The following is a 16590-nucleotide window of genomic DNA, read 5'->3' on the forward strand; positions in this document are numbered from 1 at the left end:
TGAAGTTCAATTATTTTTGATATTTAGTTTATTAAACAGAATTTATTAATGAAATTTTAAAACAATAAAGTCTTACAATGTTACATGAAATTCAACCACAGATTTCTACCTGAAAATGATGTAAGATTTTGATTTATGCAATACATGTACTTGTACCATCTTCCATCAACTTTAAAAAAAAAAAAAAAAAATAGTTTTAAATATCATTATATTCATTCTGTCGCTTATTTTACATAAAACAGAAAAAATAATTTCTTTAGTAACATATACATGGTCACAATAATGAAATTATCTGAAATTATAGGTATGCAAGAAAAGAAGTACCATTTTATATTGAACCAAGTAACGGAATAGGTAAAGCTTGTATGGATTCCTTAGTACAGTTACCAAGAATACTGTGTCAAGAGGAAAAGGAGGCTTTCAGTAAAACAACAGATGGAACAGACTTGGATCTCATTACCAAACTTCATAATGTATCAGGTAGTGACATCTTTTACTGAAGCAATTGATGTAACATAATCTTCCTTTTAAATGTACCAGTACTTGAAAATGAACCCTTTTTTAGTAAAACAATGGAACATATGTGTTTGACATCTTTTAATGATAAAAAATCTATAATAAGTCAAAATGGTTGAAATAAATTCCAGCTCTCCTTTGTAACTTTTGCATGAAATTGATTATCTTAGAGCAAATGCATCATTTTATTGGTGAATAAATGATCAAATTCAACAGTATATGAAATAAGAATACATTTCCATTTCTTGCACTATCACATTTCCATATCAAGTGAACTGCAAAATCTGGGTCAAAACCATAATTTGGTTCCATAATATAGCATTTTTAGTTTTAAAAAGTTATCATCATAGTGAATATGTGTACTTAGTTTCAAGTTGATGTGACAACATTTTCATGGTAAATTACTGTAACAAAAAATGTAAACCTGATATTGGACAGAGTAATAAACAGACTGACACACAGACCATAAAACCTAACTGTCACGACAAAGGGATAACGTTATTCTTGTTAACTTAACCAAACATTTTTATACGACCGCAAAAATTGAAAATTTTTTGGTCGTATATTGGTATCACTTTGGCGTCGTTGTCTGCGTCGTTGTCGTCCGAATACTTTTAGTTTTCGCACTCTAACTTTAGTAAAAGTGAATAGAAATCTATGAAATTTTAACACAAGGTTCATGACCATAAAAGGGAGGTTGGGATTGATTTTGGGAGTTTCGGTCCCAACATTTTAGGAATTAGGGGCCAAAAAGGGCCCAAATAAGCATTTTCTTGGTTTTTGCACTATAACTTTAGTTTAAGTAAATAGAAATCTATGAAATTTTGACACATGGTTTATGACCACAAAAGGAAGGTTGGGATTGATTTTGGGGAGTTTTGGTTTCAACAGTTTAGGAATTAGGGGTTAAAAAAGGGCCCAAATAAGCATTATTCTTGGTTTTCAATTACTTTAGTATAAGTAAATAGAAATCAATGAAATTTAAACACAAGGTTTATGACCACAAAAGGAAGGTTGGGAATGATTTTGGGAGTTGAAGTCCCAACAGTTTAGGAATTAGGGGCCAAAAAGGGGCCAAAATAAGCATTATTCTTGATTTTCGCACCATAACTTTAGTATAAGTAAATAGAAATCTATGAAATTTAAACACAAGGTTTATGACCATAAAAGGAAGGTTGGGTTTGATTTTGGGAGTTTTGGTCCCAACAGTTTAGGAATAAGGGGCTCTAAGGGTCCAAAATTGAACTTTGTTTGATTTCATAAAAAATTGAATAATTGGGGTTCTTTGATATGCCAAATCTAACTGTGTATGTAGATCCTTAATTTTTGGTCCCGTTTTCAAATTGATCTACATTAAGGTCCAAAGGGTTCAAAATTAAACTTATATGCTGAATCTAAAAATGTACTTAGATTTTTTATTATTGGCCCAGTTTTCAAGTTGGTCCAAATCGGGGTCCAAAATTAAACTTTGTTTGATTTCATCAAAAATTGAATAATTGGGGTTCTTTGATATGCCAAATCTAACTGTGTATGTAGGTTCTTAATTTTTGGTCCCGTTTTCAAATTGGTCTATATTAAAGTCCAAAGGGTCCAAAATTAAACTAAGTTTGATTTTAACTAAAATTGAATTCTTGGGCTTTTTTGATATGCTGAATCTAAACATGTACTTAGATTTTTGATTATGGGCCCAGTTTTCAAGTTGGTTCAAATCAGGATCCAAAATTATTATATTAAGTATTGTGCAATTGCACAGTATTCAGCAATAGCAAAAAATATTCAATTGCATAGTATATTGTGCAATAGCAAGAAATCTTCAGTTGCACAGCATTGTGCAATAGCAAATATTTTCAATTGCACAGTATTGCGCAATAGCAAGAAATATCTAATTGCACAATATTGTGCAATAGCAAGAAATTTTCAATTGGAGTTATCTTTCTTTGTCCAAAATAGTAGTTGAATCAACTTAAATCATTGTTTTATACAATATACAATGTATATTCACTTTTACTACCAACTAATAAATTAAAACAATCTTTACCATTTAGTGATAACAAGCACTTTTTTACATTTTAATATTTTATTATGTATTTAAATGAGTAGTTATTGTTGCAAACTCCATTAGAAATTTGAATTGAGATCAGTTTTGGGAAAAGGGAAAGGGGGATGTGAAAAAAAGGAGGGGGGGGGTTAAATTTTTCTCATTTCAGATTTCATAAATAAAAAGAAAATTTCTTCAAACATTTTTTTGAGAGGATTAATATTCAACAGCATAGTGAATTGCTCAAAGGCAAAAAAAATATTTTAAGTTCATTAGACCACATTCATTCTGTGTCAGAAACCTATGCTGTGTCAACTATTTAATCACAATCCAAATTTAGAGCTGAATCCAGCTTGAATGTTGTGTCCATACTTGCCCCAACCGTTCAGGGTTCAACCTCTGCAGTCGTATAAAGGTGCGCCCTGCGGAGCATCTGGTTGTAAATTATAGAGAATAAGTACCATTTTATATTTTCAGTTTATACCAAATCTCTGTGCCATATAACTGAAGTAATGAGTGGACCTTTGATACAAGCATTAGAAAACAGACTAGAAACAAACAGATCTAGAATACAGACATTACAGGCTAGAAAACTAGACATTGAAAAACAATTAAAGGAAATAGATAATAGCTGAGATCAACAGTAGGAAATTTGTGTCTCTCAAAATGATTACAGATTTATCCAGCATAGCATGATGTCAATAACATGCTTGATGTAGATTCCAAGCATAGCTCTAATTGTATTATGAACTTCTACATATTTGTGGAATTTAAGTTACTACCTGAGGATATACATGTATTTCTTTTACCACATTATTGTTGAGTTATTGAAGATGTATTGAATATAAAATGTATTAAAATTAAAACTTGAAATAATGAGTTGGAATATTATTCATATTACTGTGGGTGTATTTTCGTTTGTTGGGTACCCATAATTTCAATGGATTTAAAGGTAGTAACAAACAAAACAAAAACAAATTTGAGTTTTAAGAATTATACATTTCCTTTAGGCTTAAAGTCATAAGAAACCTCAAATTCAAAAAAAATATGCATATGTTTTTATGCCCCACCTACGATAGTAGAGGGGCATTATGTTTTCTGGTCTGTGCGTCCGTCCGTCCGTCCGTTCGTTCGTCCGTCCGTCCGTCCCGCTTCAGGTTAAAGTTTTTGGTCGAGGTAGTTTTTGATGAAGTTGAAGTCCAATCGACTTCAAACTTGGTACACATGTTCCCTATGATATGATCTTTCTAATTTTAATGCCAAATTAGAGATTTTACCCCAATTTCACGGTCCACTGAACATAGAAAATGATAGTGCGAGTGGGGCATTCGTGTACTGAGGACACATTCTTGTTTATAACTAAATGGATAGTTTTCATTATACAACTTATGTACATATACTTTTTTCTGAGGAAAATTCTTTAATTTGTCCACATTTAGAAGAAGTTTACTTATTTTTAATTGCTTGCTTCCAGGAAGCAATTCGCTGACATATTTTCCGTATGCATAGTCACCAGAGCGTAACCCTCCTCGTAAAAATCCGGTGATCGCAATACGCATGGATCTGTCATTGAAATAAACAAATATCTGATTATACATGTTAAACACGTGCTCAATACCCATGCTTTTTGTGATTTGTTTACCATAAGGTGACAATCGGTAAAACACGGCATTTAATGAGCAGCCATATTTGTTAAATCATAACAAACAGAGAGAGAAAAAATTGATGATTATATGATATACTTGTGAAAATAATGATAAAATCGTGCACAGAGGACTAAGTTTATAATATATACATGCATTGGTTCAAGAATTGGATAAACTTAATTTTTCACCACTCACTCATTTCATATGACTTTAAGCTTGTAAGGAAACATTTTTAACCGGATTTTTGTGACAAAAATGTCGGTTATTGATTTGGGGATGTACGGCGGGCGGCAATCAAATGTTGTCCGTGCATTAACTCATGAACCGTTCAACCAAAGCTTTTAAAATTTTAATATGTTATTACTGACAACTATACGAAGGTCAAGTTCAATAATGGCGATTTTGACTTTTACCGTTCAGGAGTAATGGTTCTTGAAAGATTGAAAAATGGAGTTTCCAGGCGTGTCCGTGCATATACGCATGAACTGTTCTACCAAAGCTTCACAAATTTTAATATGTTGTTACTGATGACAGAATGGAGGTCAAGTTCAATAATGATGATTTTGACTTTTACCGTTCAGGAGTTATGGTTCTTGAAAGAATTAAAAATGGAGTTTCCAGTTGTGTCCGTGCATTTATGCATGAACTGTTCTACCAAAGCTTCCGAAATTTTAATATGCTGTTACTGATGACAAAATGGAGGTCAAGTTCAATAATGACGATTTTGACTTTTACCGTTCAGGAGTTATGGTTCTTGAAAGATTGAAAAATGGTGTTTCCCGTCGTGTCCGTGCATTTTCTCATGAACCATTCAACCAAAGCTTTTGAAATTTTAATATGTTGTTACTGATGACAAAAAAGAGGTCAAGTTCAATAATGACGATTTTGACTTTTACCGTTCAGGAGTTATGGTTCTTGAAAGATCGTAAAATGGCGTTTCCATTCATGTTGTTGCATTTACTCATGAACCATTCAATCTACACATCTGTAGCCTGTGACATTTGTTATCAGTGGATACACTTCAAATGTGAGGGTTTAACACCTGAAAATGTATTAGAGATAGAGCTTAAAGACGATTCATATATATGTAGGATGTGTACCAGTCAGCGGGGTACTGTAAACTCAGACATAGACATTGCTGTTAATTCTTGTATTCGCCAGGCAAATCTTAATAGCAACACAGAAAGTGTAGGTCAAACACCCTCGACTAGAACTTTTGAACTAAAAGAGAACTGTCAGCCAACTGCTATGACTGAAAGTTTGCTAGATCAAGTAAATACCTTACCATCTGGTCCGAATATGGCTAATTCACCTGATAACACTGAATTACATAAAGCAGAGATTGCTCATCTCCAAACTCAAATTGAAAAAAGAGATAAATTATTGAAAGTTAAAGACAGTAAAATTCTGAAATATGAGTCTGAAATTGATCAACTTAAAAAGCAGTTAGCTACCAATCGTGCATATTCTATAACTTTGGAAGATAAGAATAAAGATCTTCAACATTCTTTACTAATTATTAACCAGAGAGTTGAACAGTTAGAAAATTATCCAACACAAGGTTCTACTAATTCACATTCTTGTACACAAAATGTACAGAGTACACCACAGTCTGAAATAGGAGAAATGAAAATCTGGTTTTTAGAGCAAAAGGTTAGGCAATTAGAACTTGATGTGCATAAAAATAACACTGAATTAACTTTCATAAGAAACTCGCATGTGCCTCATGTAAAAACTTCTCGTGGAAAGAAACGTCGAAAGCCATATATGCAAAATGATAATAATAAAACGCATGCTCAATCAGCAAGTTTACATAACATATGTCACCAAATGGATGACTTTCTTTTGAACACAAGAAGTGATGAAACAATTTCTATGAAGTCCTATGATGAGAATTCTGATTTTTTAGGTGCTCACTCTCCGACGAAAGTAAGACTGAAAAATTTTCGTCCGAAACATGTCTCTACGAACATGACGAAAACTTCACAATGTCTAAGCCCACCATCTTACCAACAAAGAGCGTCGGTCTTCAACCAACAACACCAAAATCACCAAAACCTCCATTTTATTCAACCAATCACCAGACTTCATATGGAGAAGGGGAAACCTACTCGGCATACCCAAAGTCAGCAGACTCGCCTATAGATAACCCTATTGAGACAGAATCGACTCCGTCTTCAGTACTTTCGTCCTTAAATTTATTAACATTTAATATTGAGGGATTTAATAGCAATAAGTTATATCTTGAGACTCTTTCAAAGCGTTCCGATATTTTGTTATTACAAGAACATTGGCTTCACAGTTATGAAAAACATAAACTTGATGAATTTTTACAAGACTTTATATGCTATGCAAAATGTTTTGATGATAATTCACTTTCTGATGCATATGAGCGCCGTAGGGGCCATGCTGGAGTGGCAATATGTATTCACAAGAAATTTGAAAAATTTGTTGAACTTTTACCAGACGGGGGCAACAGAATTATAGGTATCAAGTTTAATACTACACAGCCATTTATATTTTTATCTACATATCTCCCGTGTCGTGGCAATGCAAATAGCATAGACAATTATCAGGAAATCCTTGATGAACTATCAGAAATTTACATAAAATATAGCAATGCATTCAGAATTGTGATAGGTGGGGACATGAATGCATCTATTTATAGAGATTCTAAACAAGATAAAGTTTTTAGAGATTTTATAAAGGAAAACAATCTTTTAATACCACCGTCTTGCGGAAAGACTTTTACCTTTTATCATTATAATGGAAGAGATACCTCCCAGATAGATTATTTTTTAGAAAGCAAAAGTGTCATTAGCAATTATTTGACTTTTATACGTGAGTCTATAAATACCTCTACTCATGATCCAATACTGACTACTATTCCATGTAATATACAAGCGAATGAGGAAATTAATTCATTAATTGAGAACAAAAGAATAAATTGGAATAAGGTTGATAAAACTGCTTATCAGGAAGAGATTGAGAATAAACTGTCGACATGGACTGATGAAATAAACCTTAATTTGACATTTGATAATATACCAGATAAGATAAATGAACTTTGTACAATCATGGCAGCGTCAGCTTCTAAATGTAGCCGTTCTAAACGCTCAAAATGTAAAAGGTTAAAGAAAAAGCCCTGGACTCCAGAATTGGAAAATATGGCTAAGATAAATAGAGATCATTTTGCAAAGTGGAAAGCCGCTGGCCGACCTACTGATAAAAGTAACATTTTATTCCAAAATATTCAGTTTTACAAAAAGAAGCTTAGATCAATGCAAAGGCAACTTGAGGCAAGTTTAAGAATTAACAAATATCAGAAAATTATGGAACTTCACGAGGGAAATGATGCTGGTTTTTATTCTTTAGTAAGGAAACAAAGAAATCCAGCAAATACCACAACTACTTCGCTTACTTTTAATGATATTTCTTTAAATAACGATAACTTGATTCGTGATGCATGGATGGATTACTTTCAAGATTTGGCATCTCCTATGGATTCTGAAAATTTTGATAAAGAACATTTTAGTCTAGTTGAAAATGATATAAAACATTTAACTAAAACTTTTACTGAAAATAAGATAGAAAATATTTCACCTGTAACAGAAGTTGAAATGAAAAGTATTTTAGCATCTATGAAAAATAATAAATCTGCTGATGAAGAAAACATAGCAGCTGAACATTTGAAATATGGTGGACCTATTATGATAACTATAATGACTTTTCTTATAAATGCTATTTTTAAACATTTACATATTCCAACTTTATTAAAAGGTGGGATAGCCTGTCCTGTTTTGAAAAATGGAAAACCAAAAATTGATCCGAACTCATATCGGAAAATAACTATTACAAGTACAGTAGGAAAAGTTGTTGAGAAAGCTCATTTATCTCAAAATAAAAACTCTGTAATTAAAAACCAAAATAAATTACAAAAAGGATTTACCTCTGGAGAAATGCCTATTATTGCTGCTTTAATTTTAACTGAACTTATAATTCAAGCAATTAAGACAAAATCACCACTTTATGTGGCTTTAATGGATGCAAGGAAAGCTTTTGACATTGTGTGGCATCTTGGCCTGATGAGAGAAATGCACAAGTTTGGATTAACGGGGGACAATTGGTTATTCTTTAAAAGATGGTATGAAAATCTTAAATCAAAAATTAAATGGAAAGGGTTGCTTTCAAACTCAATAGAGGAACAACAAGGTGTACGACAGGGCGGTATCTGGTCACCGACAGCCTATAAAATATTTATAAATTCACTTTTACAAACTTTTGAAAGAAATCAATTAGGAGCATGTATTGGACCCATTTATTGTGGTATCCCAACAGTAGCTGACGATGTTGCTTTAATCTCAACAGATCCATATGAATTACAAACAATGTTAAATGTACAGGCAGATCATGCAAACAAATTGAGATATCTACTCAGTGAGCAAAAATCTACTATATTAGTATATAACGATAAATTGCCAAAATCTTGGTCTTTGAATGGAAAATCAGTAACACTTTCTGAATCTGCAGTTCACCTTGGAATAGATAGAAATATAACTAAAAATGCTGGGGTTAAAGAAGTTGTGAACAAGCGTATTACTACGGCAAGGAAAACTGTATACTCCCTTATGGGTGCTGGGTTACACGGTTTGAATGGAGTAAATCCAAAAGTTTCTGTACACTTGATTCAAATATATGTTATACCTAGACTACTATATGGTTTAGATGTCATATCGCTCTCAAATACAGATATACAAAAGATGGAACTATTCTTTAGACAATTATTAAAGCAAATTCAGCACTTGCCTAAACGCACATCAATAGCTGCAACTTTACTATTATTAGGGCGTATTCCTATAGAGGGAGAAATTCATAAGAAAATTCTGAAAACATTTGGAAATATAATTAGAAATGATAAGTCTGTTGAAAGAGAAATTGCTTTTAGACAATTGGCTATGAAAGATGAAAAATCTGGAAGTTGGTTTACAAAACTACACAATTTAACTGTAATTTATGGATTGCCATCGCCTTATGATATCATTGAGAATCCACCATCAAAAATAAGCTGGAATAGACTTGTGAATAACTGTATAAATAATCATTTTTTACAAAATTTAAAGAAGGAAGCTAAAGAAAAGTCATCCTTGAAATATATTAATTTTAATGATTCCAACATAGGAACTGTGCATAATATTTGGAAAAGCAGTGGGACTGACCCATACTCTATTAATATGGCTGCAATTAAAGTTAAAATCGCCACCGGAATAATGATTCTTCAGTATCAGAGGTCTAGATTTTCAAAAAACTGTATCTCAGCAATCTGTCCATTATGTAACATTGAACCAGAAGATATGACTCACTTTATACTTAAATGTGAAAAACTGTCAAGCATAAGAAATCGCTTTATGCAAGAGTTGAAATCTCTTCTCGTAGATTGTAATAAGCCACCTTTGCTAATTCAAGAACTATTTGATGACAAGGAGAATCTTTTACATCTAATTATAGACTGTACATCATATCATTTTCTTACCTACAAGGAACAGGTCCGTATAGAGACATTAACCAGAGGTCTGTGTTACAAACTATATCACAAACGTTTACTTTTAATGTCTGAGTAAATTTGATTCGCACTTACTGGATTGTGTCAGGATTTATTCTGCAATATTGAGAGATGGATAGTGTTTGAACTGAAAACTCGTATCCAAGGCTTGTAAAATATCAAGTGGTTTTAGATTTTAAATATTTTATTAGCGTGTTTTATATGGAATAATTGTCTACAAAATGAACAGTGAAACGTTTTTTTAGATTTTAAAGATACCAAGGACAGTGTTTTGAACAGTAAATGCTATTGCGAGGGCAGGAGTATTTTAATTATAGTCTATAACACTATGTTATATGGAGATATAATAGTGATCCGGCTATGAAACGATTGGACTGTGTAAGATATATAGTTAACTACGTTTCCATGGTGATGGATTAGTCCGCATGCTGTATATATGTTACTGTTATATAAATTGTTATAATAACTACCTACGTATACTGATTTTATGAGTGCCCCGTGTGTAAGGGTTAGGGTGCAAATAAGGGTGCAAATTGGAATTACGCTATAGAAGCGAAGCTCCTGCTAGAGGAGGAAGATAAAGACTAGGTAACAGGTAAGGTCTAAGCTTTTCAAATTTTAATATGTTGATACTGATGACAAAATGGAGGTCAAATTTGATATTGACGATTTTCACTTTCACCATTCATCAGTAATGGTTCTTGTGATATTGCCAGGACACAAATAAATGTTAATAAATCCGGTTTGCTGTCGTTGTGACAGCCTCTTGTTTAAACCATAAAATCGAGTTCTCAATGTAAGTAAGACTTTTCAATAAAACAGCAATGCCCACGAACATACCACAGTATTTAATTGACCACTCTTCTTTCATGAATCAGTAAAGGTTTTTAGGTTACAAGGTATATACAAAAAAATTCACAAGAGTGCACACGCTGAAATGTCAGGCCTTCTTTACTAAACATTGATATTATGGTAATAGTCCTAAATATAAAGCTTTACTACAACTATCACATAACTTAACATGATCCAAGAAAATGAGGTCAAGATCATATTAAGCAAATGAGAAATACATAACACCTTACAATCATTTAATACACTAAATATAGTTGACCTATTGCTTATAGTTTCTAAGAAATAGACTTAACCAAGAAAACTAAACATAAACCAATATACCATGAAAATGAGGTCAAGGTCAGGTGAACCATGCAAGGCAGAGATGTACATCATAAAATATTTCCATACACCAAATGTAGTTGACCTATTGCATATAGTATTAGAAAAAAAGACCAAAATTCAAAAACTTAACTTTGACCACAGAACAATGGAAATGAGTTCAAGGTCAGATGACACCTGCCAGTTGGACATGTACACTTTATAATCATTCCATACACTAAATATAGTATACCTTTTGCATACAGTATAAGAGAAACAGACCAAAATATTTTTTTTTAGCTTTAACCACTTAACCATGAAAATGAGGTTAAGGTCAGACGACACCGGCCAGTTGGACATGTACACCTTACAATCCTTCCATACACTAAATATACTTGAGCTATTGCTTATAGTATCTCATAATCTGAGATATGGACTTGACCTCCAAAACTTGACCTTGTTCACTGTGCCATGAAATGAGGTCGAGGTGAAGTGAAAACTGTCTGACAGGCATGATGACCTTGCAAAGTACGCGCATACTTCATATAGTTATCTACTAATAATAAGAGAGAAATTAACAGTACAAAAAACTTTTTTTTTCTCCAAAAGTCACTGAACCATTAAAATGAACGCAAGGACAATGGACATGTGACAGACGGAAATTCATAACATAAGGCATCTGTATACATAGTATAAAGGATCCAGGTCTTTCACCTTCTAAAATATACAGCTTTATGAGAAGTGAACTAATGCCGCTGGATCACTATCCCTATGTCAAGCTCAAGAACATTTTACTTTAACATAATACAGAGGCAAATCATAAGTAACAAAACACAGAATACAGTAAACAATACAAGACAAAGAACAAGTAACAAAATACGGAAAACAGCACAATACCAGACAAAGAACAAGTAACAAAACACAGAACACAGAAGACAATACCAGCCAAAGAACAGGTAACTAAACACAGAACACAGAAGACAATACCAGCCAAAGAACAAGTAACAAAACACAGAACATAGAGGACAATACCAGACAAAGAACTAGTAACAGAACACAGAGGACTATATCAGACAAAGAACAAGTAACAAAACACAGAAGACAATACCAGACAAAGAACAAGTAACAGAACACAGAGGACAATACCAGACAAAGAACAAGTAACATTACACAGAACGCAGATGACTATATCAGACAAAGAACAAGTAACAAAACACAGAAGACAATACTAGACAAATCATAAGTAACAGAACACAGAGGACGATACCAGACAAAGAACAAGTAACAAAACACAGAGGACGATACCAGCCAAAGATCAAGTAACAAAACACAGAACACAGAGCACAATACCAGACAAAGAACAAGTAACAAATCCCAGAACACAGAGGACTATATCAGACAAAGAACAAGTAACAAAACACAGAACATAGAAGATAATACCAACCAAAGAACAAGTAACATTACACAGAACACAGAAGACAATACCAGCCAAAGAACAAGTAACATTACACAGAACAGAGGACAATACCAGACAAAGAACAAATAACAAAACACAGAACACAGAGGACAATACCAGACAAATAACAAGTAACAAAACACAGAACACAGAGGACAATACCAAACAAAGAACAAGTAACAAAACACAGAACACACAGGATAATATCAGATAAAGAACAAATAACAAAACAACAGAACACAGAGGACGATACCAAACAAAAAACAAATAACAAAACACAGAATACAGAGGACAATACCAGACAAAGAACAAATAACAAAACAATAGAACACAGAGGACAATACCAGACAAAGAACAAGTAACATTACACAGAACACAGAGGACGATAGCAGACAAAGAACAAGTAACAGAACACAGAGGATAATACCAGACAAAGAACAAGTAACAAAACACAGAACACAGAAGACAATACAAGCCAAAGAACAAGTAACAAAACACAGAACATAGAGGACAATACCAGTCATAGAACAAATAACAAAACAACAGAACACAGAGGACGATACCAGACAAAGAACAAATAACAAAACACAGATAAGATAGTCAAGATAGTTAAATATCAGGATATTAAGGCTACCCATATCCACGACCCCGACTTTGATAATTGTTATAATTGTTATGACCGCGACCACGATATCCACCACGACTACGATATCCACCATGTCCACGATATCCACCTCTTGATCCGTTATTCAGATTAACATTGCTATTATAGAACGGTCTACGTTTAGGTAAATCAAGAGCTTCATCAACTATATCTCGAATATTTGCTGTGAACACATTTACACCTTGATCTGAAAGGTGATATTTATCATCTTCACAGAGACATATAGGTACTGCTCTGCCTTTATTTGCTAAATGACTGTGATCACACGGATATACTTCTTCGGTATCAAAGTATTCCTGCTTCAATAAAACACTTATCAACTGGCCTTTTATATTGAAGCTTTCGTTGTCAGCTCTAGGTGTTGGTGTAGATATGATAACTTTTGAAGATGGATATAATTCACCTGCTAAAGACACAATTTCTTTCATTTTGTTAACACAACTTTCTGCACTTTTTTCACGTAGCTCATTTGTTAAGGAGTGAAACATAATTATATCAGGAGAATGCTCAATTTCACGCAAACTTAACTCGGTATCAGGTAATGTGTACGCAATTCGTTTCTCCTTTTTAATCTTAGACTAGAACACAACCGCGAAATCGCGGGCATTCAGAGCGTAGTTTAAAGTATGTAAAGTGTTGTTGGAAGAATTTTGAAAATATTGAATGACTGGAGAATTTCAGCAAATGTATCATAAGTCATAGGTTATTGGGGACAGGAAAATGTATTTTTTTTTATCCCTCCTCCTTCATTTCTAAAATTCCCAATTTTTGGTTTTCTATCAATTTCAATATGAACATACATTTAGTATACATATTTGTTTTTCGTTCATTTTTTGTACATAAATATGGCCGCTAGTTTTCTCGTTTGAAGTGTTTTACATCGTCATTTCGGGGCCTTTTAAAGCTGAGTATGCGGTATGGGATTTGCTCGTTGTTGAAGGCCGTACGGTGACCTATAGTTGTTAATTTCTGTGTCATTTTGGTCTCTTGTGGAGAGTTGTCTCAACATGGCAATCATACCACATCTTTTTCTTATGTTGAATGATAATAAATGAATTTTGTAAAAGATTTAATGATTGGAAAATTTCAGAAAAGGTATCAAAAGTTCACATGAATAATTTTAGCGCTTATCTGTATATTATGAACATTCATTACTATATAAATAAAGTGTATTTACTTTAAATTCCAAGTTTACTAATCGATCCATGGTGGTCAATTGATATAGTATACAGACCCTCTCCATTCAATAAACTCTGTGACCGCCGTGGATAGTAAACTTGAAAATGATAGCAGATAGAGTTAATATACACTTTATTCGTAGTATTTGTATGTTCAAAGTATACAGAAAAACGAATTAAAATACACTTTATTCGTAGTATATCGTATATGTATGTTCAAAGTATACAGAAAAACGCAAACCGGAAGTCTAATCTGACTTAAAATTTCGTCCAATGACGGGACAATATCCGGATGCCTTTTTTCTCGTTTTTCTCCAAAAATAACTCAATCTGAATAATCATATAAATGGATGACAAATGCGACTATGCACTGTACCTATAGGACACAGAGCTGTGTTGAATAATTTATTGTGGAAAGAAGAGAAGCGACACCCAAATTGAGGTCTTCTCGTTTAATAGTATAGATGACAACTTAGACACATCGATTCTTTCAGTATTTGACGTTCCAATTTATATAACGTGTTATTTTGAGCGGATCTTCTAGTTCTTGGTGACACATCCTGAAACTGTGCAGCACCATCATCTTTTTCTTCTAATTTAGATTTCAGTTCATTGCATGAGCTTACTAAAGTTTTAAGTTTATCATCTTTCTCATGTATTGTAGTTTCTAATTTATTAATTTCAAACTCTAATTGCTTTTGTGATTTGTTATGGTTCACCTTTTGAAGCTCAGACTGAGATGTTTGCTGATCAAGTTTTGACTGCAACTGAAACTTGTCCAATTCTGTTGTGTGTTTAACCTGTTGCAATGACATCTTCAAATCAGAATTCTCATGCTCAAGTGTATTTAATTTGTTGAAAATTTTCTGATCACATGCATTTGTAGAATCAGATTTGGCATTTTGAATTTTGGAAACACTTTCAAGTACTTTTGCAAGTTTGTTGTCATTTTCTTTTATGTGTTTGATATATGAATCCTCCATTGTTTTTATTTTAGCCGACAAAAGTTCAGATTGTTTTGTACATATCTTATCTAGAGCGAGTATGAAAAAGTTTTCCATCCTCTCTAACATTTTTTCAGGTCTAAATTGTGTTACAGACCATTCATTACTTTGGTTGTTTGATGTTGATTGATTGTTATTGTTTACATCACCTTTGTTTTCAAATAACTGTTTTTCACATGTTTGATCATCATAAAGTTTGTCTAAAGTGTCCTCCTCGTTGGCCTCTTCTACAGGGCAACTTGTAGGTGTATTGTGTCGAATAACTTGTTCACCATTGAACTTTTTAATTTTCTTAATTAGTGCTATAAAGATGGGAAAATCCCGTTTAACAAATTTGTCTTTGGCATTACCCTGTGTCTGAATGACCCCAGGGCTAATAAAAAATGTAACGTTGTATAAAAGGGGGGTATCTGTATCATGCGGATGCTTCGCTAAAATTTCAATACATACATGGCTTTATTGCCTCCTGCATTCTTATTCCAATCTGCTGGATCATCAAACCACCTTATATCATGTTCGGCGGAGTTACCAAGATGATCATAATACCATACATGAAGAGTTTTGATCCACAAGAGAATGCGATCAACTTTCACACGAAAGGCAACCATGTTTGCCTTGTCCTTATATAGATTAATGTATATCGACTCACATTTAGCTCGTTTGGGTTTTGGGTTACAATAATGCATATTTTGTGAAGAATCACACTGAATCTTCCAGAAAATATACTGAAGATGATATTATCAAAATACTGGACTTTTTGATCGACAATATATTTGTTGAGTTTGGAGGATTTATATTTCAACAGACAGTCGGTATTCCAATGGGTACTAATTGTGCACCCCTGCTGGCTGATTTGTTTTTGTACTCGTATGAAGCAGAATTCATTCAGAACCTTCTAAAAGACAAAAAGAAAAAGCACTTTGCGAAATTCTTTAATTTTACTTTCCGATATTATGATGATGTTCTATCATTGAATAACCCATATTTCAGCCAATACCTACATCTCATATATCCCAGTGAACTTGAAATTAAGGATACTACTGATACTAGAAGGACTGCTTCATACCTTGATCTTTTCCTCAATATTGACGTAGATGGACGACTTCACACGAAAATCTATGATAAACGGGACGATTTCAACTTCCCAATTATCAATTTCCCATTTCTTAGCAGTAACATACCCTCTGCTCCTTCGTATGGTGTTTACATATCACAATGTATACGTTATTCTCGTGCTTGTTCACACTATACGGACTTCATATACGGGAGTGTGCTCCTTACGCAGAAACTGCTTCAACAAAGTTATGAGGACAGATTAAAACTGACACTCCGTAAATTTTATGGACACCATCACGAATTGGTGGATCCACACGATG

The 16590-nt window shown here is 33.3% G+C and overlaps 2 protein-coding genes across 2 annotated transcripts in view; one reads left to right on the forward strand and one right to left on the reverse strand.

Annotated features, from left to right (window-relative positions):
• Positions 1-3433, forward strand: part of LOC139517469 (lys-63-specific deubiquitinase BRCC36-like) — a 13367-nt gene extending 9934 nt beyond the window's left edge. The window contains exons 6-7 of the mRNA XM_071308564.1: positions 305-480; positions 3032-3433. Coding sequence (XP_071164665.1) covers positions 305-480; positions 3032-3189 — 334 coding nt within the window. The 3' untranslated portion in view covers positions 3190-3433. The remainder of the gene's footprint in view (positions 1-304; positions 481-3031) is intronic.
• Positions 3434-14662: 11229 nt separating this feature from the next.
• Positions 14663-15822, reverse strand: LOC139515437 (putative leucine-rich repeat-containing protein DDB_G0290503). The gene is made up of 2 exons (XM_071305006.1): positions 15665-15822; positions 14663-15587 (listed from the first exon to the last, which is right to left on the reverse strand). The coding sequence occupies exons 1-2, from the start codon at positions 15820-15822 to the stop codon at positions 14663-14665; spliced, it is 1083 nt and encodes a 360-aa protein (XP_071161107.1).
• Positions 15823-16590: the final 768 nt, after the last annotated feature.

This window comes from Mytilus edulis, chromosome 3 (genome assembly GCF_963676685.1).
Source record: "Mytilus edulis chromosome 3, xbMytEdul2.2, whole genome shotgun sequence".
NCBI lineage: Eukaryota > Metazoa > Mollusca > Bivalvia > Mytilida > Mytilidae > Mytilus > Mytilus edulis.

Coding starts and splice junctions, on each gene's coding strand:
- LOC139515437 (XM_071305006.1), bottom strand. CDS start 15,822: ATGGTTGCCTTTCGTGTGAAAGTTGATCGCATTCTCTTGTGGATCAAA. Junction 15,588..15,664: donor GCAGGAGGCAATAAAGCCAT/GTATGTATTGAA, acceptor ATTTTTTATTAG/CCCTGGGGTCATTCAGACAC.